Source organism: Plectrocnemia conspersa, unplaced genomic scaffold (assembly GCF_051122295.1).
Source record: "Plectrocnemia conspersa isolate PC_06_02 unplaced genomic scaffold, ASM5112229v1 ptg000013l, whole genome shotgun sequence".
In the NCBI taxonomy this organism is placed as follows: Eukaryota; Metazoa; Arthropoda; class Insecta; order Trichoptera; family Polycentropodidae; genus Plectrocnemia; species Plectrocnemia conspersa.
This window is the reverse complement of record NW_028277177.1, coordinates 29,246,929-29,272,280: the sequence shown is the minus strand read 5'-3', so window position 1 is coordinate 29,272,280 and position 25,352 is coordinate 29,246,929. Positions and strand designations below refer to the sequence as shown.

At 34.8% G+C, this 25,352-nt stretch overlaps 1 protein-coding gene across 3 annotated transcripts in view; it reads right to left on the bottom strand.

Moving 5' to 3' along the window:
• Positions 1–211: 211 nt before the first annotated feature.
• LOC148227786 (serine/threonine-protein kinase 17A-like) overlaps positions 212–25,352 on the bottom strand; it is a 106,180-nt gene continuing 81,039 nt past the window's right edge. For all 3 annotated transcript variants that reach the window (XM_088203072.1, XM_088203074.1, XM_088203073.1), the window contains exons 2-5: positions 3,574–3,786; positions 3,231–3,496; positions 2,628–2,859; positions 212–2,506 (exon numbers count right to left, since the gene is read on the bottom strand). In XM_088203072.1, coding sequence (XP_088059198.1) covers positions 1,870–2,506; positions 2,628–2,859; positions 3,231–3,496; positions 3,574–3,786 — 1,348 coding nt within the window. In that variant the 3' untranslated portion in view covers positions 212–1,869. The remainder of the gene's footprint in view (positions 2,507–2,627; positions 2,860–3,230; positions 3,497–3,573; positions 3,787–25,352) is intronic.

The window sequence follows — 25,352 nt, the reverse complement described above, 5'->3', positions numbered from 1 at the left end:
TAATTACAAAACTAATCCTAATTTATATATTTTTTTCTTTACTTTTTTGATATTATTTTATTTAAATGTTTAATGCTCTCTGAACTGGAATTAACTAGTGTTATGGATAACTATTATATTAAATATAAATCATTTCATGGTTGAATACATTTTTAATAAAATATACTTACCTTTTGTGTATCGTTCACATGTGTAAATAAAACAATAGAAAAAATGTATCACAATAATTTATTTTATACAAGTGTGTTACAAAACAACTGTGAATGCCTTAAAAGTTTAAAAATTAAGAGAAATTAAAAAATTCTAAAATTTTTATTACGTAAAATAAACTATCGCATAATGTCTTTATTATTTATCATGATTTTTTAATTGGGCCCAATACTAACATTAATTTAGTAATATTATTTTACCAATTAAAAAGTTTTTTCCATATAAGGTGACGATCAGTGAGAGTTAAATAGTATTAACAAAGGTTACTTCAATAAACATTAATCGAAAAAAAGTCGAATAAATTAGACAATTTCTTATATAATACAAACTACGTCTAAAAAATTTACAATGCAAAAAATAAACAAATTTGCTAATAAAAACGTCTTCTTCAACATTTGCCTGGAGACACACATGAATTTAAATCTACGTCGTTGTCCAACAAGCATAACGGACCGTCTTTAAATCGCTCGCTGAGAAATAATGTGAGAATGTAAGAGCAAACGTTCCGTTACGGAGATGTCTGAATTATACATAATATATATTTACAATATACATACATCGTCCATGGAAATGTTCAAAGTTAGAAATTTTAGACAGAGAAAGATATATAAAAGAAATTAAATTTATAATAAAATTTCATTGACTGTTTTTTGGTTCTTGATCGTAAAGCATTTTTTTTTACATAGGTGAGGTTATAAAAACGATTACATAATACACAATAATATTTTCTAATTAGACATTATTTAAAGATATATTAATTTATTAGGCAAACAGGCGAACACGAGCTGTTTTTTTATATGAAGTTTCCAGCACATATAATTTCTCCACATTGTAAATATATAACATTTCGCATGCGTTGTGTTCGTGTAAAATACTTAAAAATAAGGCAGCTTGTAGTGTCATAAAAACCCTGAACAGTCACACCCATACATCGTATTACATTTATATATTTACAAGTTATTCATCTAGGGAATGGATCCAAACAAGTGTCTACATATCACATAAACAATAATCTTGTGATATATCAGTTCAGAAATATTAATAGTGTGCACCTATACTCTGTATAGGCTATCTTTTTATATATTATAATAGTATCAATAGTAACAAAGACACGTTGGTAAGGCGACGACGGTATCTCTAATCATGATTTTTTCCTTTTTTATATAAATACAACAATATTAACTAAGTTATTTTTCCTAATAAATGAACAATGATATTTTAAAATGATCACTGGTATTTGTACATCGAGGATGAGCACCATTTCATGGTCCCATTGGGCGTACGGCGTGATAGAATCATGCGGTACATATAATACAATTCCCGCATAAGAATTTGGTTTGCATCGGCCACTGAAGCGTGATACTATAATTTATGCTAATATATTGCATTATTTTGATGGCACATGTGATAATGAGGGTAAATCAATAAGCGACGACAATTTCTGCTAGAAAGAAATGTGCCGTGATCATAAATTCATTCAAGAAAACTTGCTGGAATTTTATACATCGACTATTAATTACTTAGATTTTTAGTAACTGCCACAACTTTTCGATTGACCCCCATTATGTTACGATAAACGCAAATAAAAATCAAAAGCGACGCCGATCAATGCTTGCAAACTACTCGAATCGGGAGTGAGGTGTTGTAATACTCGAAACGTTAACAAAGAATCGCCCTGTCCACGTGGTTGATAGATCTCGGCGTGTGCTTGTGAGAAGACACTAGATTGCAGCACTGCACCTCGCACTGTATGCACTCCGCGTACGCGGGATCCGACTTCATAATATCGTGTTGATCGTTTGCACTGGCGCCGTTCGAAACCAGCGAGATGTTTTCTTTGGCATGACTTTTCCCGTTGATGTTGGCGTGCGGAGTCTCGAAAGTCTTACATATTTCTAGCACACTTGAAAAAACACCACAATCACTTTTACTACGAGTATTAGTATTCAATTTTGACGGGGGGTCCACTTGGTACAGCTTGCAGTGGTTCAGAATGGACGTGGGCGAGTCCGGATCAGACTTTCTGCTCATTTTGGGCGTCGACGGCGCATCGGGAAAGGTTTCCTTGTGCGGGTGTTTCAGCAGCGGTAGTGTTATTGACTGCTCCGGCAGGCACTCCTCTTGATCTTCGGTTTCGAATGATTTATTCGAGTCCGGCATCACCATGCGCAGCTTCAGGTCGTAGTTTTCAGGCGGCGGAGTCAATATGGCCTCTATCGAAAGCGGCAATAGAGGTATATTTGAACTGTTACTTAGCCAGGGATGCTCCAGGCATTGCTGGACAGATAAACGTTTTCTGTAATGAAAAAATAAAGCTATATTTAATATATTTTCATTTGTATTTACGCAATTGAATTGCAATCAAAGAATTTTTTTTAACATTAACAATATTTATATATAAAATATTTTGAACTTACTTTGGTTCGACTACGAGAGTAGCTTTGATAAAGTCTATGGCGATCTCCGACACGTCAACGAAATCTTCTTCGGGAAAAGTTAAAGCGCATTGCGATATATTTAGGAATGTTTCCTGCTTTGTATTTCCGGCGAAAGGACTAAATCCGCCGCTTAAGAGGACATACGATAAAACACCGACGGACCAGATGTCCGTTGCTAAAGATATTGGTTCATATGACAATATTTCAGGAGCTGGAAAAATAAAATAAAAAACTTGAGTATATCATCTCATAATCGAAACATTTCATGCAAATAATCAAATAATAAATAATAATAAGAGGATCACTAACAATTATCGCCATATATATCTGTTTTACAAGTTCTATCAAATTTTTTAATATATTCTAGCCAATAGAATAAATGATTTTTTTAAGGACATAATTTTTCTTATTTGTTCTTTTTAAATTTAATAATAAATATTGTAAGTGTACTTATTATATTTTTCTTAATGCATACGTATTATATATTATACATAATTTTAATGTATTAAATTGTAACCACAAAATAAATTTCTTACACATGAGGAATTACACAAATAAAAAAATTCATATTGAATGGCTCACCGACGTAATCTGGCGTTCCAAGGATCTCCCTCACTTCAACACCGGACTCGATTATTCTAGATATTCCGAAGTCGCACAGTTTTACTTCCCCCTCGGGAAAGTCAGCTGTGAGCAACAAGTTCTGCGGCTTGAGATCTAAGTGTGCTACGTTATGCGAATGCAGATGTGACAGCCCCTCCAATATTTGACGCATATACCGTCGGGCATCCCTCTCTGGTAGAAGATCCTCGTTGTCGAACACTCGCTGTAATTCACCGCCTGCGGCTCTGGAATTGCATAAAAAAAACGCCGACGTTAGATATATCTCGATTATGTGCATAGTGGCGATTGAAATTATACTTACAATTCCAGAACGAGCACGACATCAGTGCGAGTGTCGTATACTTCGTGAAGCTTGACCAGACGGGAGGAATCTCCGCAGAGAGCCAGCACTGCCACCTCGTGGTAGATCTCGTTGGTTGTGTCCACTGCGCGTCTTCGCTTCCTTATAAATTTGGCAGCGTATTCGACTCCAGTGGCCAGATGACGGATCTTCCTGACGGACGCGAACTTTCCCCTGTAAAAGAATAAGAATAAACATTATAGTATTTTTCGTTATTGTAGTTATAAGTTCCTAAAACGTAAAACATTTGAAAACTAGTAAACTTTGCGATTCAGAAACCCACATCGAATATGGGACAAAATTTATTATTGCTGGCATTTGCCCCAAAAATGCATGTCATTTAATGAAATACTATGAATTTTAATGTAAATTAAAATATTTTTTAAAATATGTCATTTCAGAAATACATTTTCACTGGTAGATATATATTTTTACCAGGGAAAATATAATTTATCTGGCAAGTGCAACTTTTCCATATGTAGTAGTCTAAATAAATCTACACTAATAATATTTTTTAAAATGTCATTTCAGAGAAAGCATATCGGAATATATTTTCACTGGTAGATATAATTTTTACCAGTGAAAACATAATTTATCTGGCAGGTGCAACTTTTCCATATGTAGTAATATATACATTTACATATGGGTTGTCATTATTTACTTACATGCGATGTATAAATGTTACAGTGAATGTGTATTTTTTCGGTGAAGTTATATTTTCATTAGTGAAATCCTAATCCATTTTCCCCAGTAAATATAAATTACTACTAGCGAAATAATAAATTAATTGATAGGCGCTAGTGCAATTATATGCTGCTACACAATTTGACAGTTGCAAAACGTCCATTTGACGTTAAAACCCAAACCTAACCTAATGAAAGTTTTAAAATTAATTATAGTTTCAGAACTTTTATTAGGTCGCATCTTGCATATTGCTCCATAGTTTGTCTGCACTTCGATTTTACAATATTATAGCTATCCTTAACGATATTACTATGGACTTCTAATATAAGACTATTGGTAAAAGTATATTTAAGCCAAATTTTGGTCAATAGGAGGGCGCAAAAACAATTATCACTTCTTAGAAGTCAAAAATTCACGTCAAAAGCAATAAAATCGTGTCGGCGCCGTCACGATTTTATTGCTGAAACAAGGTCCCTGTACGATAGAATAGCAATCTCGATAATAATCTCAATACTGCCAGGTGCATCCAAGTAAAACTTTTTAGGCAAAAATATATGTGTTGATATTTACCAAGAGATAGGAAATCATTCAGGACTTTTAAATCCTAATAACAGAGGATAGAAAATGCATAGTCATTGTGAAATATCTCATTCACACGGACAGACATGATTATTTATGGCCACTAAATCATTATGGCTGATCACCTCTAAGGTTTAATTTTTGTAAATTCAGCGCTTTTGACATCACTTCATTCAGCGCTCTACTCCTAGTCTGAATTCAGACAATCACTGGACGATCTGCTATGACTATTCACGTCTAAGTTTCACTTTTCTGTGTTGCTTTAGTTTAAGACAGTCACGGTGCTCAGACTAGATCAGGGCGATTCCGAAGAAGGTCGTTTATATCGATATTTGGGACTGCTGAAAAAGTCTCTGGCCGAAATTGGCGAAGGAGGCTGGCGCGATCGCCCACGCAAGGTGAGTTATGCAGGCGGCGGAAGAATGCCAGCCGCGGTCGCACCTTTCTCCTCCGCGCCGGCGCCTCCGACAATCAGATTTATGCAGTTCTCGGTTGCGCCATGACCGGCTGCTGGTAGGTGCATTTTTCGGATGCATTATTCGAGTTACGTAAGAAAATTGCGAAAAATTCGACAGTCAAATTATCCGCATCCGGTGTCTCCGTCGCTGAGAATCTATAGATTTTTATGATCACGTTCAATCAAAATAAGGTCCCTGCCCCTTCCGACAGAGTCTGGAATGCGCCGCGTATATTTCCAGACCCGTCTCGGCCGTCCAATTATTCATGCGGGCATTTCCGACTTTTTCCCCGTCTGGAATGCAGGCGGCGAGCAGAACACCACCGGCATGCGTCCGGAGTTGCAGCAGGTGCTCCGGTAGCTACCTTGCGAAGAATCCACCACGCGAAATATGAAGTCGCCTCATGATTATGACACTCCAGACACGTTTGAATATCGCATCTGCTCTGAGGACGCAGACGACGATCGATGACGATGATTAACGAGATTGGCATTCGGCGAGCGCAGAAAAAAAACACAGCATACCAGCCATTATGTCACAATTGCGGATTCGATCGAGTACGTGGCCGCATTTGATAAAACATGGCAATGTGGAACGAGGAGAAGTTCTCACGCGCTTTATAAGAATACATTTTTGGATATAAATAAAGCGCTGTCCTAGATATAAAAAATCTACACATTTTTATTTGAAATCTGTTTGCTGAAAAAACACAGGTGTTTTTTTTTTAAATAGATAAGGCTATCGCGAGGTTAAATAGTTGCTCTAAAAACTGAACGATGCATTTAAGTAAACAGTTTTTAATTTGTAACGTCGACGAATAGTTTGTTTGCTTTTTTTTTCTAAAACATACTTCATCTTGTTTTGATAGCATATATTGAAAGCACACAATTAAATAATTTCGTGGAAAATTATCTAAGTAGAAAACAAGACATTATAATCGTAATTATAAAGTAAACATTAGGATTATAAATATAGACGTACAGTGCAAAAATTAAACTTAACTCAAATAGTTATGTAATTTTATAGAAGTTAAGGGAAAATGCAACACCCGATTAAATCAACAAATTAAAATCAAATCTCCGTCAAAATAATAATATAGAACAACCATGCGAATTAAAAAATATAAATGAGAAATAAATTATTTATTTTAGAAATATATTATAAAAATATCCCTGTACAATAGTTTACTATAAAGCATACACATAATAAGCTTTACCAAAAAATTACACATTTTAGAGCAAATATAAAGCAGCGGCGGCAAACTGAACTCGCTAAAAGTTAAAGTCATATTCGACAAGAAAACGACCGCACAGACTAAGCATGTAAATTATTTTTTTATACATTTACTACCGTATACAATACCTTTTCAGTTGGACTAGTTATAAATAACATGCCATATAAATTAAAACCACAATTACAATCATTGAGTCTAATGAAAACTATATATATATTTGCGATCGTCAATTTGTAATACACTACACTGCAATATACTAATATATACATATATATTTGTTGTAAAATTTCCGTTTCATTCGTTTTCGGTTTAGGACAAAAAAATATGTACAGCTTCAGTCGGTCATTAGAGCATATAACATCTGCCGCGTGTTTCCCCAAATTTGCACACACCTGTCCATGCTCTTCCAGAGCAAAATCTGGATACATCGAGGACTTTGCAGCTGTCGTTAAGGGCTCAAAAAGTTTCACTCTGATAAAACCGAAAGACCAGCTAGTATCTTTTGCAACCTTTCGGCGCATAATGCGCGATTGTAGTTCGCAACGACAAATTAAGACACTCTTAGTTGAACGATCTGTTTAATATAATAACTTTATTAATAGAAACATAAGAAGTTTAAAAAAAACAGTCGAATGGAGCACATCTAAACCGAATTTTGACCAATAGAAGAGCGCAAAAAGCAATTATCTCTTCCAGAAGTCAAAAATCCACGTCAAAAGCAATAAAATCGTGCCGTCGCCGTCGCAGTGGGAACGCTCGTTACCGAGCGTTCCCACTGCGGCGGCGCCGACACGATTTTATTGCTTTTGACGTGAATTTTTGACTTCTGAGAAGTGATAATTGTTTTTTGCGCTCTCCTATTGATCAAAATTCGGTTTGAATACATTTTAATCAATACTCTTGTATCAGAAGTCCGCAGTAATATCGGTAAGGATAGCTATCATATTTTTAAAACATAGTGTAATATTCAAGTGCAGTCAAACTATCGAGAAATATGTGAGATGCGACGTCTGTACTTCTTCTGTTGATATATGAGTTGGCTAAGTTGTGTTTTGGACTAATGAAAGTTCTAAAACCATAACTAGTTTTAGAACTTTCATTATGTCAGGTTTGGGTTTAAACAGTAAAAGGACGTTTCAAATTGAGCTTCATAGACATTTTAGAGCAGCATATAATTTTACTGGCGCCTATTAGTTGAATTATTTTTTAGTATAAATATATATATCTACTAATGAAAATGTTTTTGGACTTCACTAGTGACAATATAACTTTACTGAAAAATACACATTCACTTGTTAAAAAGATAAAATTATAAAATTTTACTAGCACTTGCTAGATAAATGATATTTTCATTGGTAAAAATATAAATCTACCGGTGAAAATGTATTTCAATTTGATTTTGCTGAAAAAACGTATTTTAAAAAATATTTTAAAGATAGATTCGAGTCTGCCCAAATTCAAAGGGGGGAGATATGAAGCAAACTGCCTCACCCCCGCCGAATGACGTTCTTGTTATAAACGTAATGTGAACAGCGTTTTGTCCAGTTCTAGCAGGAGACAAAGGACAAAGGACGAAGGGAGCGCCGAGTGAAAGGGATGCATCGCCGTCTTGGGTCTTTTACTTTCTCCGTCGGAGGTCAGTCGTGCGGCGCGAGCGCTGACCCCGAGCCGGACACCGACCCTACCAGACCTTCGGCGCATTTTCCGACTGCACACCAGGATGCAGGCGAGCGAGCTATAGCAAAACCGATCGGAATTCACACGCCGGCACTGCACCGTGCTCTCCTAGATCAGACGTATGACGCAACGAGCGCATAAGACGCCTCCTCCTCCTCCGCCATCTCCTTCTCGAAGGAGTCATCGATCAAATCGGACGGATGCATGTTTAGAAAGTTTCACAGTAATGCTGCGGAATCTGCCGTTTTGTTTTTGTTTGTGCAACGCTCGTTATCTAATCGGGCGGGCGGCGGCGGAGAACCCGCCCGCGAAAAACCCGGAAGGTCGTCAAGGCAGAAGAAGACCGCAACCGGTCGGCCGAGCGAGAGCGACCTTCGCTCGGCCGCATGCATTTATACCTGTATGTTTATTATTGTGTTTGGATCCGAGCGAAATTGGATATCATGAGCAAAAGAAAAAGGAAAAAGAACAAAATGCAAATTCTCTCAATTGGTATGAAAAAATAAGGAAAATACAACTCATGCTACTTTATTAATTGGTGACTGGAGAAGTTTACTGTGCAATCTGTCACAAAATGTATTACCGAAGAATAAAATAACTCCTATTTACATAAATCAAATAAACCGGATTATACTAGGCGATAGATAAATCATACTATAAAACATGATTTTTGCCTTAAATATAAGAAAACTGGATTTATATGTAAAATTAAACGCGGAATTCAACTGCATCCCTATATTGAAACCGAAAGTGCTCAAAAATATTTTTAATGATTGGATAAAAATAGTTGCATTGAAAAAGAACAAAGACTGTTACAAAAAAAAAATTTTTGCTCTATAAATAAAAAAAATCATTAGCGCATAATTTCAGGTGATAAAATATATATGTATATGCACATAATTTATAATATTTTTAATGTGAAGGGGAAGACGGGGGAGAGGGGTTTATACTGTATTTTAAGCGATATAATGTGTATTAGTTTTTAATATAAATATATAAAATTAATAAAAATAATAAAATAAATACTGTGCCGGGACCACTCGTGATCGTCGCGACAAATTAGTGCTTTGGATTTTTTTAAGAACGATTTTTTTTATACAAACGAATATGTATCTGAGCAGGCAAATCAAAAATGACCAAGACTACACGAACAAAGCCGAAGGGTCGATGCATAATGCAATGGATTTTTTTTATTTTTCATAAAACTTTTATTTTAATACGATAGTTATACACACTATATGTTACTGGTTTATAACCGTTTTCATGTTTACAATTTTGTTATAAACTATAGTATAAAAAATATATAAAATAAAACGTTTATGATTAGGAAAAAATTAAAACTTTTTACAATTTGAGTACAATAAAAAATAACAGGAAAACCATTTGATTATGTGCTATTTACATATTTGTTCTTATTTTGTTGTTTCTATCGTAATTTCTTAAACATGAGATAAGTGAGTTTAATTTTTATAGTATTTTCTGGTATGAAAATTACAATTTTCGGTAGTTGTTATTTAGCACAGCGCCACGCTCGAAAACCACCAGTTGTTACTCACCACTTCGTTTCGTTTCCCGTGCTGTTGAAAGCCAAACTTAACCTAAACAAATTAAGCATTATATTCGTTAAGATTAGGTTTGGATTTGAACAGCAAAGAGACGTTTCGCAACTGGCAAATTTTACAACTATAAAATATGTTCATATACATTTCCATTCCGTATAATAAATTCATAAACAGGCGCATGCGCACAGCGGGAAACGCAGTGGGGAGTAACAAACAACTGATGGTTTTTGAGCGTGGCGCCGTGTTTACCCCAAGTACCCAATTGATTGTTGGTGTCTGTAGGCTATTATAAAGTTTTTTAAATGAATATGGAAATGTGTATAAAATATTTTTTATCACTTTTTTTCGGATTCCTTATGCCTGCACTACTCTCTGGAAGTTGGCCAAGGTCGGAGAATATAGTGGGTTACTTCGGTCGAGTTCGGTTCTGCCCGCTCTAAAATCTCTCGGAAGTTGTCCGAGGTTACCGAGAACGGGAGGTAAAGTGGAGGTAATTCAGTCGACTTGACCAGCTTCGAGCGCTTCCGAACATTGTCGGCAAACAAACCGAAGTCGGAGCTGCTCTTTCGAGCGCGAGCGGTGAGATACTTCCCCTTTCGCTCTCTCGCGTGTTAAGTGACGAGAATGAGAGATATAATGATATGGTGTTTCGCAAACTGAGATAGAACGAGTAACTTGGTTCAATTTCAGTATGCGCGTAGGCGTCCTATAGTCAACACGCATGTCGAGCGCTGCATCGTGGTCACGTGGTCAAGTTATAATACCACATGCTTATCGGGGACTTCGACAGGCTCTTACTGACATCTTTGAATATTTTAGGGCACCAAAAGGGGTTAATTATATTTTTGATAGCATATTTTTCTAACAGATATCGTTATTATATTTTTTTTCATATAAAATTAAATAATTAAAAAATAATTAGTGGTACTTAATTCTAGGATAGTCACAGATGTGGTGTTCGTATTCTGTAATATAATTTTTATGCCTTATGGCATTTTGCAAAAGCCGACAAAGATTTTGCGTAAATTGAATATTTACGACCGAAAAGTTTTCACTGATATTGTATTGGTGAGTGCCCACACAAACTTTTATAATTATCAGTAGCGTAATTTTAATAATATGACAATTTAAAAATTGCGATTATTTGGCACATTTTTCGATCGCGCACAAATATGTCAGCTATACGTGACAGCAGCCGCCGTGCGGACGTCGTTCGCGACCGCCGTCCGGACGGCATATGAAATTTGTGGCAGTGTGGCCGCTACTCAGAAGTCGGCGACATCGGCCGACTTCAGTTGTAACTTGTTTGGACAACTTCCAGAGAGTGTAGTGCATGCATAAGAGTTCAACCCTATCTTGGAGACGACTTGGATGCTATGTTATGCAATAATACGACGAAAACAAACACGTACATTGTATATACAATCATAAATGTGCAAATTTTACGACGATTTTAAAATAATTATTAATATAAAAACTAAAAAATAAAAACTAAACATGAGTTTTATTAAAGTACATATATACACAAACTGATCGGCTTAGCAAAACTGTTGTAAATACAATTGAAGAAAAAATGAATATATAAACGTATCACTCTCTTCAAGTTAGGTTATATGATTGGAAAATGAGCTGCTCTTACGTTTGAGAAATTCGCAAAAGAAACGGAGAATTTATTTATGACTAATTTTACATTGTGACAAACGGAATGTTGGTCGTTCACTTTTCGTTACGTAACACCGTCCAATTACGATTTAACGGTACAGACCTTCTCAGTTTCCCCGAACCGAAATTCGCGATCGATCCGGTCTCTCGTTTTACATAATGCATCTTGTTGCGTATCGGTTTTTCTGCACGACGCTTCAAGACGAGATGCATTCCTCGGCGAACGAAAGCGGTTGCGCAAGCAGTGACGCCTGGCGCTACACCCATCACCCCATGCCAAATAAAAGATCTCCGGACTGAATACTTGCGGAATTAACGCGACCTATATGTTTATGGGCTCTTGCGAAAACGCGACCGAGACTTTAATTAGAGACGCACCTGCCCCGCCGTGTGGCAAGCGAACAGACGTCCCTCCCTTTCGGCGCCGCTTCCTGCGCATTTTGGGAGCTTGGAACAACAAGCAGAAGCGTGTGATTCACGAGGTCGTGACTGTGACCCTCGACAAGCAGGTGTCGAGAAACTCTTCAAACTTCCATTTTGGTAGCCGTATTGACTTAAGTTTATTTGGGCATTGGTGAAGCAATTCCACAATGTCAATATCCACTTCTTAGAACAACTAGAATTATTCTAAATTACATAAAAAGCTTGGAACAGTTAAATTATAAATTTTCTAAATTAAATAAAAAATTCAATGAAACTTTCGACACGTTTGACAGTGTAAGCAATGATTGCATAGCTTGCAATACAACTTTATGATACGTTCAAAGATTGACTCAGAAGCAATTAAATTGTTGATTCTAAGGTTCTATAAATCGTATTTTTTTAGATTCTTTAGCTAATTTCATTGATATGTATATTATGAATAATGAATTTATTTTCATTTTTTTCAGCATTACGTGGATAATTACATGCATATATCATGTGTATTGTAAGAAGGGTGATTGAATAATTCGCAGCATGACACACAGAGGGCACCACTAAGCGCAATTTTTTTGAGTTTATGTGAACTGTTATAAATGTCTGAAAAGTTTAACGTTAATCCATAAAAAAATTAGAGTGTAATAGAACATATTATATAATTGAATAGTCATGGCAATCGACAAATTAAGGTTCGAGAAACGGGTTCAAAACATTTTGAGCTAAGGGTTTTTATGCGGTTTCTAAGTGTCGTCCAACTTGTTAAAAAATGATACAACAGTCAAAACAATGGAATTAGTTGTGTCATTATTGGAAAATGGTAAAGTGGTGTTTTCTGTTTTCAAGACAGCAAACCATAACATAAAGTTAAAATAAAATAAAAAGGAAACGACTTATTTAATTCGGTGACTGTTACCTGAAAGACCTAGGTTTGAATTTCATATCGATCTTAGTGTTTTTCAATTTATATAGTGTCTGAAAGATCAGAACTAGTAATTATTGTATATCAATTAGGTTTTCTTTATTTTTCCTAATCTCACGAATGAATATCGTTATGAATAATTTATAAAAAAATCGAAAATAGTAACATGATTTGACTTGACTGTGATTTCAATCTAATTCTTAATTTTTTTTTTAATAATGTTTTAATCAAAGTAATACAATCAGTACGACTTTAAAATAATACCAAAAGTGCTCATTAACAAACACCATAAGATTAAATAATTTTAATAAGTTTAAGAAATCCTATAATGGGTATTTTTTAAAACAATTTTAAAGTCGCAATCCTGTTATGTTATAACATAAAATCAAATATGCAAATATATTTTGTATATATGTTACACTGAATCGGTGAAATCGCTTATTGCATGAAATAGGCAAAAAATTGCCTAATTCATGAAAAGTGCAAACCCATTGCTTCATTCGTGAATTAGGCAAATTATCGAAAATTGAGTAATAAATCAATTGTTATAAGATAATCAGTGTCGAAAAATTTAATTCCATAACTGAGATACATTTAATTCCATAACTTTGAATTAACGACGGAATAGTGTAGTCCGTAACGTCTCATCGAATTTTTATTTTTAATAAAAAATGCGCACTTATTAAAAAAAAATCGACCCCGACTGCAGTGACATCTATTGGTTATAAATTGCATTACATATAATAATTCATAACTATTAAGAATATAGATGTGACCGATTCCCAGACTTTGGTGGTTAATACTTACTTGTAGGTTATATCTGATTGACTGACTCAGTTGATACAGTTTTATCATGTTGTAACGCATTGGGCTTACGCCTGTCAGGTTACAACGAAAAAAATAAAAATTGTATGCTAAAAGTTATAACTGTTTGTTCACTGTCAACACTGGTCAGTGATACTGATAATGTTTAATTATTTAACGGCAGCAAATTAAATAGTCAAAATTTATATCAATTTTGGGTCAGAATAAAAACAAATCTCGGTCAGAATTTTATTAACCGCCAGATCATATTTATATTATTCAGGGTCAGAATAAATATTAAATGGTTATATTAAAAATAGCACGCGATCAGAATAAAAAACATAGGACGAACAGAATTAAAATAATGAATGGTCATAATTATATTATTCAGGGTCAGAATAAAAATCAAATGATTAGAATAAAAAAACATATGGTCAGAATAAAAATATAAGAGGATTAGAATTAAAATATAGGACGATAATGTGAATTAAAAAATATATTATAACATTTATAAATATAAATGGGCAATAAATTATTTATTTCAGATATGTCTTATTAAATATCTCGTTCGCACCTAAGCTGTTTCACAGCGAGTGCTGATCATTAAGTGAGCACCCCATGAAACACTCAATTGTATGTACGATCTGAAGGTATTCAGAGCGACGAACGAAGCTGGAATAATGACAGAGCGGCGGCGGACTTTTGTTGTCATCTGACAATGTAGCGAACCCAACCAAACAAGTTGCTACAAAAACACTTTGATAATGACAATGTATTAATTATGCTGACCATCTGTCAGCATAAAACTGATCTTGAGGTTAAAATACAGAACATATAATATATTAAAATTCTGACCCGAAAAATACGAGCATATTTCCGGAACGAATTGTGCTCGTAAACCAAGGTTCTACTGTACTCACAATTTATTTAGTTCAGCTACCAGATAACAATAATCAATTTAAAATATTCATGGAGAGAGCATTAAACAATTTTATAGCTCTGCATACGGTTGCACTTGCCAAATCGACAATTCCGAAAAGTGCCGCATTGCAAATCGATCCTGATAATAATTTATAAAATGTTTACGACTTTCTATAAACGTATTATTCCAATAGAATTATTTACAGTGATTCCCAATATTATTTGTTTAGAAATACTTTTAAAATAATAATAATAATAGTACTTGTTATTGAATAAGTGGCTATGCTGCTTTTTTTTACACGCATTCACCGCTACCCATTGACACATTCTATACACGACAGGCTACTTTAAAACGCGCCACCCTCGCAGCATACAATGCGTATTAAATTTTCAATGGCAACGATAAAAAAAAAAGTTAAATTTGCCCCTTGAAACGGGGCGCCCCTTGTTTGCCCGCTTTAAACCGGCCCTGCGCCGGTGAAGGACGGCCTCGCAAGGTCGCGCGCGGCCGACGACCGATTGACGGGAACGATTGACGGGTTGCGCAACCGACCTTGGGCCGTAGCGGCCGTTGCCCCCGCAGCCTCCCGCACCATACGTCACCAGCCACCCGTTACACTTATTGCGCTCACTCACACTACACTCACACTTGCTCAATTTCTTTTCAATGCTCGATACGTGTCTTTTGATTCGCCAATTTAGGCACTTCGATCCGAGTTCATGGCCGGCGTTGCCTTTTTCAACATGTCTGCGTTTGATAGTTTCATTATAGGTAGGCTTACATACGTCCCGGTTTCACAAAATTTTCGAGATGACCTCTCACAACATTCCTAAGTGAACATAAATTTTTCAGGATCTCAAAACCTTTATTTTTTTTAGAGCTTCATAATTATAGACCAAAAAATTGTACGGTACAAAGATGAAGGTTACCAGGAGAGTCTGAAGCTTTAGCGAATCTTCTCAGCTTCCAGGTTTAATGATTGAGTTGATTGTGTAAAATCAGATGTCCCTTTGTACGTATTCTAGTTTGAATTTAAGTACATGAAATGAAAACCTTTTTATATGTAGTCTCCACATGGAATGCCATAAAGTTAGGTACAAGTTACCAGCGCCTAAAAAGTGCATGGATTCCGCTAGAAAAAACACTGCCTGCTGCACCTATTTCTTCCTATCGCATCACAGAGCAGTCCAAGAATGGGAAAATTAGACGGGGCGAGATCTGTAGCGTGCAGCGGATTTTCAAGATACTAGAAGATATAAAGATTGTAGGTCGAAATGTTTTTCCTAGGTATGTAGTACTCTTTGCTCGCTCTCATGGTTTCCAAATGGTAGCTAAAGTATTAATTATTCTAGGAAGTAATAACCATCTGTACAGCAATTAAGACATTCGATGCATTTCAATGCTTCACTATTCAAAAACGAATAGTGAAGACCGGCACACAAAATTGCACAATAGCCACGCAGATTTTCTAAAGCCATAAATTACAACAAAAGCATCTCTAATTCTGAGAAACTCGTCCAGAAAAAAAAAATAATAACCACGCATCGAATAAATATTTTTGTAATTATCGGACGGTGGCCAATCGTAATACTTTGAAGGTAAAATATGAGATTGGTTCTCATTTTTATTTATCTCTTATTCAACAAAGCGTTCGCGAAGGAGCATTACAAAAATATGAAGAAACAAGGCAAGCACTCGGCAGACTTTAATACACTTTTTGGAATTATATACTTGTACAATAAACTGCAAAAGCCACATCACTCAGCCACTAAACCCGAAAATGTAAAAGAAACTTATTTTGATAATGAAGTAGATACACTTAATTTGTTGGTTACATCAACAACATTAATTTGATTATATGAATGAACATATATCGATATATTGATGACGTATCTGCTGATCAATCAACGTATCGAAGTACACAATGGGCAATAAAACATGGCTAAAATGAGCAGTTTCCTCCTTACAGCACAGTTAATATACATGTTGAATCATTCTAAAACGTATTTCATTAGAAATATTACCTAATTCTTCTACAGATTCGTGAAACATGACATCTGTACAAAAAATGTATAACGGCAAATAAATTGATATTTCTCCATAATGATATATTTACCTTATAAAAATATGATGAAATTATTAATGGACAAATTAATTTGGATCATTGTAAATATGTACTTTCATTTATAAATTAGCACGACAATTGAGGACAACACAAAGGCATTTGGCTACGATAGGAGAGCAGCATTTAATTTCAAACCAATCGTGCATCTGATTCGACTTAATCACCATTGCCAATGACCAATGACTAATGGCGCAATGATTCTCAGTCTGAAAAGACTGCACGAAGTGCATGCATCTCATCGTAGTTAATTATCCGAACCTGACCCTTAGAAACTGCTTGGAGAATTTTACGAATACCTAAGCGCCACAACTAAAATAAAACTCCCTAAGCGGTCTCTAAATAACTCGCCCCCAAACCCGGGAATGTTAATCGATACAAATTGAAATCGTAAGATGCATTCCTATGTTGTATTTTTATAATAAATAAGGGGAATACATTCCAATGGTATCCTCAAGGATTAACTGAAACTTTTAAACTCTAAAATGGTAAGACAAACATTATTGACATATCATAATCTAATTATTAATACATGACAACTACATAGGGGACAACGAAACAACGGAAGTCTTTCTTGAGACGCCACATGCTCATGCGTCCCCGCCTACAAGGTTTTTGAAGCCAGTTCCCAGGACGAGCGCGGCACCAGAACGAACATCACCTGTATGGATATCGAGATTACATCTTAAAATTTACATAAATATGCACTCGAAACGTTTGGTTATGTACGTTAATAACGGCCACATTCTGAAAACTCATAATAGGGATTCCACCACTTTTGAGATATTATTATGGTAGTGACAAAAATCCATCGACTTAGACCTACTACCAAATATAATAAATTGGTTCGCTTTTAACCTTTAAAGTCCAAAAAGCATATACATACTATATAATGCCCATTACAGTCCAAAGGCATCTATATCATGCTCAATATATTTTCTATATTTTTGAAGCCATTTTAAATAACCCACTGCGATGGCGCCGACACGATTTTATTGCTTTTGACTTTTAAGAATTTCTTATTGGGCAAAAATCGGTTTAGATGTGTTTATTATGGTTATAAAAAGTCGTAATATGTACGCTACACAACCGAGCGTTTCCACTGCGACGGCACGATTTTATTGCTTTTGACGTGGATTCTATCTTGGACAGATAAGGGCATTTGTTCTCCCTTGAATGCCAAAAAATGCATGTTATTTATTGAAACATTATGAATCTTAACCCTTCGAGTAGTACCGCCGTACATGTACGGTGGTCGATCTTTCGCTGTTCTGAGGTAACCCAGATAGTTATATATTTACATATACGTATAACTCGAGAAATAGTAAATAAAATCGACAAAAGCCGAATAATATAATAACTCATTTGACACTTTAAACACGCGTGATTATTGACAGCTGTCTGATTTACAGTGGTGGCAGCATAGGAATGTCGAATTGGATTACTCTGTATAATGGTCGATTTACTTTTTCAAAAATTATATTTAACTAGTACAATTAGGTCTAACACAAGCAATAAATAAATATGCAAGAGAGAAGTTGTTACATATAAATAATATTATAGTACTTTTTTTAATATAATAAATTCTTATTTTTTTCAGGTAGTGGTCCCAACATCTGTAACACCCTAATTGAATGATATATAAATAATAGGTAATAAGCATAATTTTTGTGATTAAATAAATTGGACCTCAGTGGATTCAATAAGAAAAAAGTTTTTTGTCTGATAAATGTTAATGACTATTTGGACAAAGGTGAAAATCGACAGAAATATATCTGCTATATTGATTAGTTTTAAATTATTTAATTATACATCTAAGCTTATTTATTACGAACTCTGATAGATGTGAGCTGTTAAGAATTAAAGCTAGCTCCAAAGCTGACGAAAATGTGGAGAATAGAACAAGTCATGGTTATATATAGATAATGTAAAGTCTTGATCTATAAATATTAGAAAGACAAGTTCTTTGTTACAATATTAATGTCTGGATCAGGTTTGTGAAAAATTTTCTTGGTAAGAATTCTTTTTGCCTCCAAATCAAAACGCGAAAGCGTTATAAAAGCTTGCAGTCACTTAAGCGTCGAAGGAACTATATGAAGAATAAGACTTTCTCAAGATCAACTTCATCAAGTTGATGAAAAAGCATGTAAAATTATTATCACGCGAAAACGCGTGAACGGGCCGTAATGTGTTAAAGCATTATTCTTTGCGTTTCGTCTTCAAAGTTCATGTTACAAGTTGACGCAATTCGCTACCGCGGTACTGATGTCTAGTTGCATGTCACACGCGTCACTCTGTTGACATCGATGTTGGCATCAATCCTCGATCGTTGCATAAAGCGAGAGTTGCGCGCATCTCCCCAAGAACACTTTCGTCCCGTGACACATCCGGCGGGTAGCACCTTTAAAGGCGTCCCTCGGGGATTCGCGCTAGGTGTCAAGAGGTGGTGATTCCTGGTAGCCGCATCGGCAGCAGTCGCGAGTCCTGAGTCACGACGGTGTCCCGAAATACTGACGTCTAAATCGGGTGGGTTTAATCGAGAGCCGAGAGGGGAGAAATAGATCGGCGGGTGAAGTATGCTAGCGCGCCCGATAAGTGCGTCCTGACATTTAAATATACACCCGGGACGGGGCTATTTATGAAGCTGCATTCCCTGGCCCGACTCTTCCTTTTGTCCCGGGACGACCAACAGCAACAGCACCGGTGTGATGATTCGCCGATATTCGGACTAACGGTTCGACCTCGGCGAGTACGCTACTTTACGACGCATTGTTGCGAAATTTTTCGTTACGCTGTAAAAAAAAACATGTCAAAGGCGCCCCAAAGACAATGCCGACTTTAACAGAAAAATTCGGCGACCTTTCCAATATATCATTTTGAGTAATTGGAAAGGCCGTCTGAGAAAAACGTGAGAATAGTCAAATCGACTGTAATTTGCGGTGTAACTCTATGAGAAACAATCAAGGGTTGAATCCCGAGCGAAATCGCGCAACAACAGCAACAAATCTGCGGTAGAAATTGTATGTACTAACTAACGCGCATTGTCCGAGAATGTACAGTAAGGTATTTTGCGTTAACTCTAATTGGTTGCGGTGCACACAATGGAGCTCACGCTAAATAACTCTTGGAAAATGTACATAAAACTATACATGTACGTACTGTGTATTACAGGGGTGGCCAAAACATCAACCGCGAAGATATGTAAAGTGAGTACACATATAAACGGTTTTATTATTTAACTCATAAAATATATAAAGCTTGAGGTATAGCAAGAAATATTTAAAATGTATATGCATATCAATGTTAAAGCAATGGATTAGACATTAGACCAATATTTAAAAATAAGGAAAGAAGGTTGTTAAATTTGTGAATAATTAACGTTTTAACACAAGTGACTCTTGGAAATGTCAACAATTTATATTTATCACTCCCGCCAATGAATTGAGCTTAATAATAATTGAGCCAATATACTAGCTACGGTACCTCACGATAGTGAGAGACCGACAGAATAATAATATTAATAACAATAATAATGGGTTGTATTTTTCAGGTCAGAATTTAAGGTGACGCATTATTATTGGTCACATGGCAATTGGTCACAAGTAGGGTTGCCACATCAAAAATTAAAAAAAAAATACGGCGATTTTTTTTTCACAATTAATGATTTTATATGTATCTAATAAAGAAAGCAACAAAAATAATTAAGTTTAATTTTTATGTATACTATTTATCCTAAAATTATTTAGCATCTAACATTTGTTCCAAACAATTCATTCCAAAATTCTGTTTAATCGTTAGCTCAATAATCCACCTGTTTCTATCTTTACGTCAAGCAATCGTTTGCACGTAGAACAGTGAAAATGTATACATTTTTAAAATTGTGAATATTAAAAAAAAACAACAAATTTTATCACACGGTTATTGCCTTTCAATGTTCGTTATATTTGCCATTAATTTTTTTAGATAGATATATTCTTCAACAAGTAAATCTTGGCCTACTTCTATTTATTAATTTTGTTAGTGATAAATACATCTATAATTTCTTAAAATGATGTATTAAGTATACATTTTATACAAATTTTACACGGGGGCTGGGAATTGATTGTCAACTGATCGCGGCGAAAGCTTCTGCGCGCACACTATGAACGTTTGGACATTAAGTGAACAATATATGCATACCCCGATTTGTCTAAGATTTTGATCGTGCAACTAAAGTGACCAGACGTCCCCCTATGAGGAAGATTGGCCTTCTTTGAGTAAGATTGTTCTACTTTTGTCCTTTTACCTCCTCTAACAAAAATTTCAGAAATTACCCTTTTTTATCTCCTGTATGAATTTGTCCTCATTTATTTTCCTCGAACAACGATACGCTTCATAACAGCATTCATCACAGGTAAAATCTGTTAATTTTTACCTGTGGGACACGGAACTGTCCCACGCATTATGGGACATCGGTCACGTGGCAACTTCTCACACGAAAATTGGTCACAAGGCGATTGCTCATACGAATATTGTTCACACATCACTCACAGGGTTTAAAGAAAGTTTTTTAATTTTAATATTAACAGAACACAAAGTGAAAAAAATCAATTGTTTGAATTGTTTAAGATGTTAATAAACATTCATAACAATTTTATCTGTTTTTTAAAAGAAAATCTTTTAAATAGTCTAGTTAAAAAAGTCTCGAATGCGCTTCTTTAGTAAAAAATATTAATAAGAAACAATACAATAATTTTTTTTTTAAAAATGTGAGAATTATATTTAAAGTTACTTTTCCATGGTTATTTGGAAACATGATCGTCCTATATTTTATTCTGATTGTATACTATTTTTATTCCAACCATTTAGTATTTATTCTGACCCTGAATAATATAATTATGACCATTTAATTTGTTGCCGATAATAATTGAGGCAATACATGGGAATTCTCATTAAGGAGCTAATTAAAAAGTAAAGTTTTTTTTATATAAAATGAAAATTTATAAATAAAATATTCTATAAAAGTATTGGTTATTTAACTTTAAATAAAATCATTTACCTTTTTTTATAATATTATTGATGCATACATTAACAATATTTAGAAGTATGGAAGCATCTTCATTAATACATCAATAAGACAAAGACGACCGGATATTTATAGTACATTTTTATAATCACTCATTTAATTACTCGTTTCAAGATCGAGTTTTTCCGGTTTTTACGACTCTATCTTCAAACTCGACAATTATCAAATTCTCAGCTTGAAAATGTTTACATTACATAGTTTAACACACAATGCTTTATATTTATAATTGGAGGTTATTAGGGACGGCCACGCGATTGCAAACAAAGCCTTTTCAAACGCTATCGTTCATTATTTTTAACTTTGATTAATCTCGCAGATAAAATTATAATACATACACACATATTATGGCACATTATACCATTAAGTTATGGTTAGTGGGCGTGCGAAATTGCAGACATTATTTAAACCGCAACGAAATTCGTTACAAACGTTGCGTTTAATTCAAAGCAATTAAGCTCGTAATGTATGCAGCAGCAGGCAAGCATGCGATCTTGCCAAAAATATCGCTTTTGAAGTTGACGACTTCTCAACAGTCGAAAACAATGGCTATTTACGAATCTACTACTCGTTCGTGTGTCATGTGTCACACACGCTGGAAAACTCGTTAAGTGAGTTGCGATGTGTGAATCACAGATTCACTGATTCTAATTCAGGTGGACGTACTATAAGCGCGTTGGATCTGCGTTATAAATAAACGCTAACCATCAATCTAAAGGTCGAGGGTTCAAATTCCTAAGGGATGGCACAGCCAAAAATCTGTACAATGCGCTTCTCATGATAAGAAATACAGAATGATTTTAATAATTATACTACTTTATAAGCTAAAGAACGCATCAGTAAATTTATAGGCAAACAAACAAGCAGCTTATTCGCAGATTTACGAAACCTTTCTTATTAATATCTCAGTAAATTTTTTATTTTAATATAAGTATAGCGAAGTAGAGCGAAGCTCATGGGACCGAAGAAAAAAATTCGTTATATTGAATGCAAGGAAGATGATATACTTTTATTTTATTTTTAAATACCATATGACTACAGCATCAAAATAACCTCATAAAAGATTGACAGATCGTTTTTTGTCCTTTTTTAAGGATACTGTAATGAACACAATATTTTTTTTTATAAAAAAAACATTTCGTTATACTGAGATCAGTCTTCGTTACAATGAACATATTTTGTATAAAAGTTTTTCGGGAACAAATAAAAGATTCGTTATTTCGGTATTCATTACAAAGAGATTTCACTGTATTAGGTTTTCCTAGATTTTCCTAATCTCTCAATAAATTATTTAAAAAAATCAGTTAGGTAGTGCATAGTGACATATATTAATGGTAAGCTGTATATTCTCGGTCATAATTGATAAATTAGATGCCATTAATTTACTGTCTGGTATTTCACTACTTATAAAGTAGTTGTTGCTTGTGTTTACTCAGTTGTAACGTATTGGGCTAACGCCTGTTATGTTGCAACGAAATATTTACAGTAAATAAATAAATATTTTGACTACTTTCCTGTTTTTTTGTCTTAATAATAATAAACGCAAATAAATAAAAAAAATATTCAGATTGAAATAATATTTAGTATCTCGTTTTATAAAAAAGTCGATAAAATTAATCTCTTAAAGATCTTGATTTTTTATATTTAACAAGCAACATAGATCAGTTGTATAAGTCTGTGACTAATAATAACTTAAGTGTTTTTCAATTCGTGTCTAGGAGATTAGAATTATTGATTACAATACAATTAAAATTCCGATCGATCATCATAGATGAGATTTTCCTCATCTCACTGATGAGTAATTACAATAAAATCGAGCTAGGTCGTGCATAGTAATATATTAAATAAAATAGATGTCAATGATTTTTATTCAATCTACTATTTCACTATTTGCAAAGTAGTTATTGATTGTGTCTTTTTGCTTCCTGCGGGCGACTTGCTACTGAAATTATTAATGAATCGATATATACAATGTTGATACAAGTATGATAAATAAATCCTATTATTGTTAATGTGACAGTTCAACCAAAAGTATTTTCATTGTTTATTTCAGATTTAAACTATTTTAATTTTAGCACGAGATATATGCATATCATACTAAAATGCGGGCGACCGCAAATAGCTTTGCGGTCGATTAGTCGATCGCGATCGACGCACTGGCCACCAATGTGTTAAAATATGCCATAAAACCAGGAACAAAGCTAAAGAAATTGATTTAATTATTGTTAATTTACGCTCTTGTCAGTTGATGTGTTAAAACAGAGGCGAAAGCGCGATCCAGTATCCCATAATCAACAAAATTTACAATCAATTAAAACTACTTGACTTTTATCGTCGCCAGGCTTACGGGTAATTGGTTAGTTTTTACCCAGCTTTCAAAATCCATAACGCTCGTATTGAGAGATGAAAGATAAAGAGAGAATTCCACCACCGACGCCAATTAGCTCTTAAGCGATTTTTCTCACGATGCAAATTGCCGTACGCAACGGAGACGTCAGTCTGTCAGCCTTTTTGTTTTGCAACGTGGCGCCAGCCCCGGAGAGAGACATGACACATTGTCGTGTTTTACAAGACAATATAACTAAACGCAGTGCGCACAAGAGCCGCCGCAAATAATTCGCTAATGCGATTACGCAGACGAAAACGCAGCCAGTGATTCATGGTGACTCGGGGGCGCCAAGTCAGGAATGTCGCGCGATCGAGTTTCCCGGAATATTAAACTAGGTAACCACGCCAGAATAGCAACGGTGTAATCGGAATCGTTTGATATGACAAATTTAAGACAGAACTTGACCTGACCTTGAGTTCGCCCTAGACACGCCACGCTTCGTGTCTGTTCAGTTCAGGTCTGGTGCATTAATAAAAGCAGTTTTTCCAGCGCCCCACATGTGAGATTCGTTGAATTTTTTACTGTAATTGGCTGACTCAACCCTTTTGATGCATAATGCATAACGCATTTTATATAATTGGGGAGTTTAATAGAGCTTTGTTTCAATCTTATTAATATCATAATAATTATAAGCGTTACACCGTTGTGTATTGGAAGAGACTGTGGATAAAATAGTATATCATATAAAGAATAATTTTATTTTTATTTATTAAGGTTATTTGTAATGCTTATACTACAACACTCTCTGGAAGTTGTCCGAACCGAAGTTACGTAAGCGACCACACTGCCGCAAATTTCATATGCCATCCGGACGGCGGCTTCTGTCACGTATAGCTGACATATTTGCGCGCGATCAAAAAATGTGCCAAATAATCGCAATTTTTAAATTGTCATTTTATTAAAATTACGCTACTGATAATTATAAAAGTTTGTGTGGGCACTCACCAATACAATATAAATGAAAACTTTTCGGTCGTAAGTATTCAATTTACGCAAAATCTTTGTCGGCTTTTGCAAAATGCCATAAGGCATAAAAATGATACTTCAGAATACGAACACCGCACCTGTGAGTATCCTAGAATTTGTCGCCATCGATTCTAAATAAGAATTCGTTATGGTGTGACATTTATATAAGCCGATCTAGGAAAATACATAAGGATATTCGAAACGTTCTTTTTTAGCAAAATCAAGTACCACTAATTATTTATAAAAATTATTTAATTTTATATGAAAAAAAAAATAATAA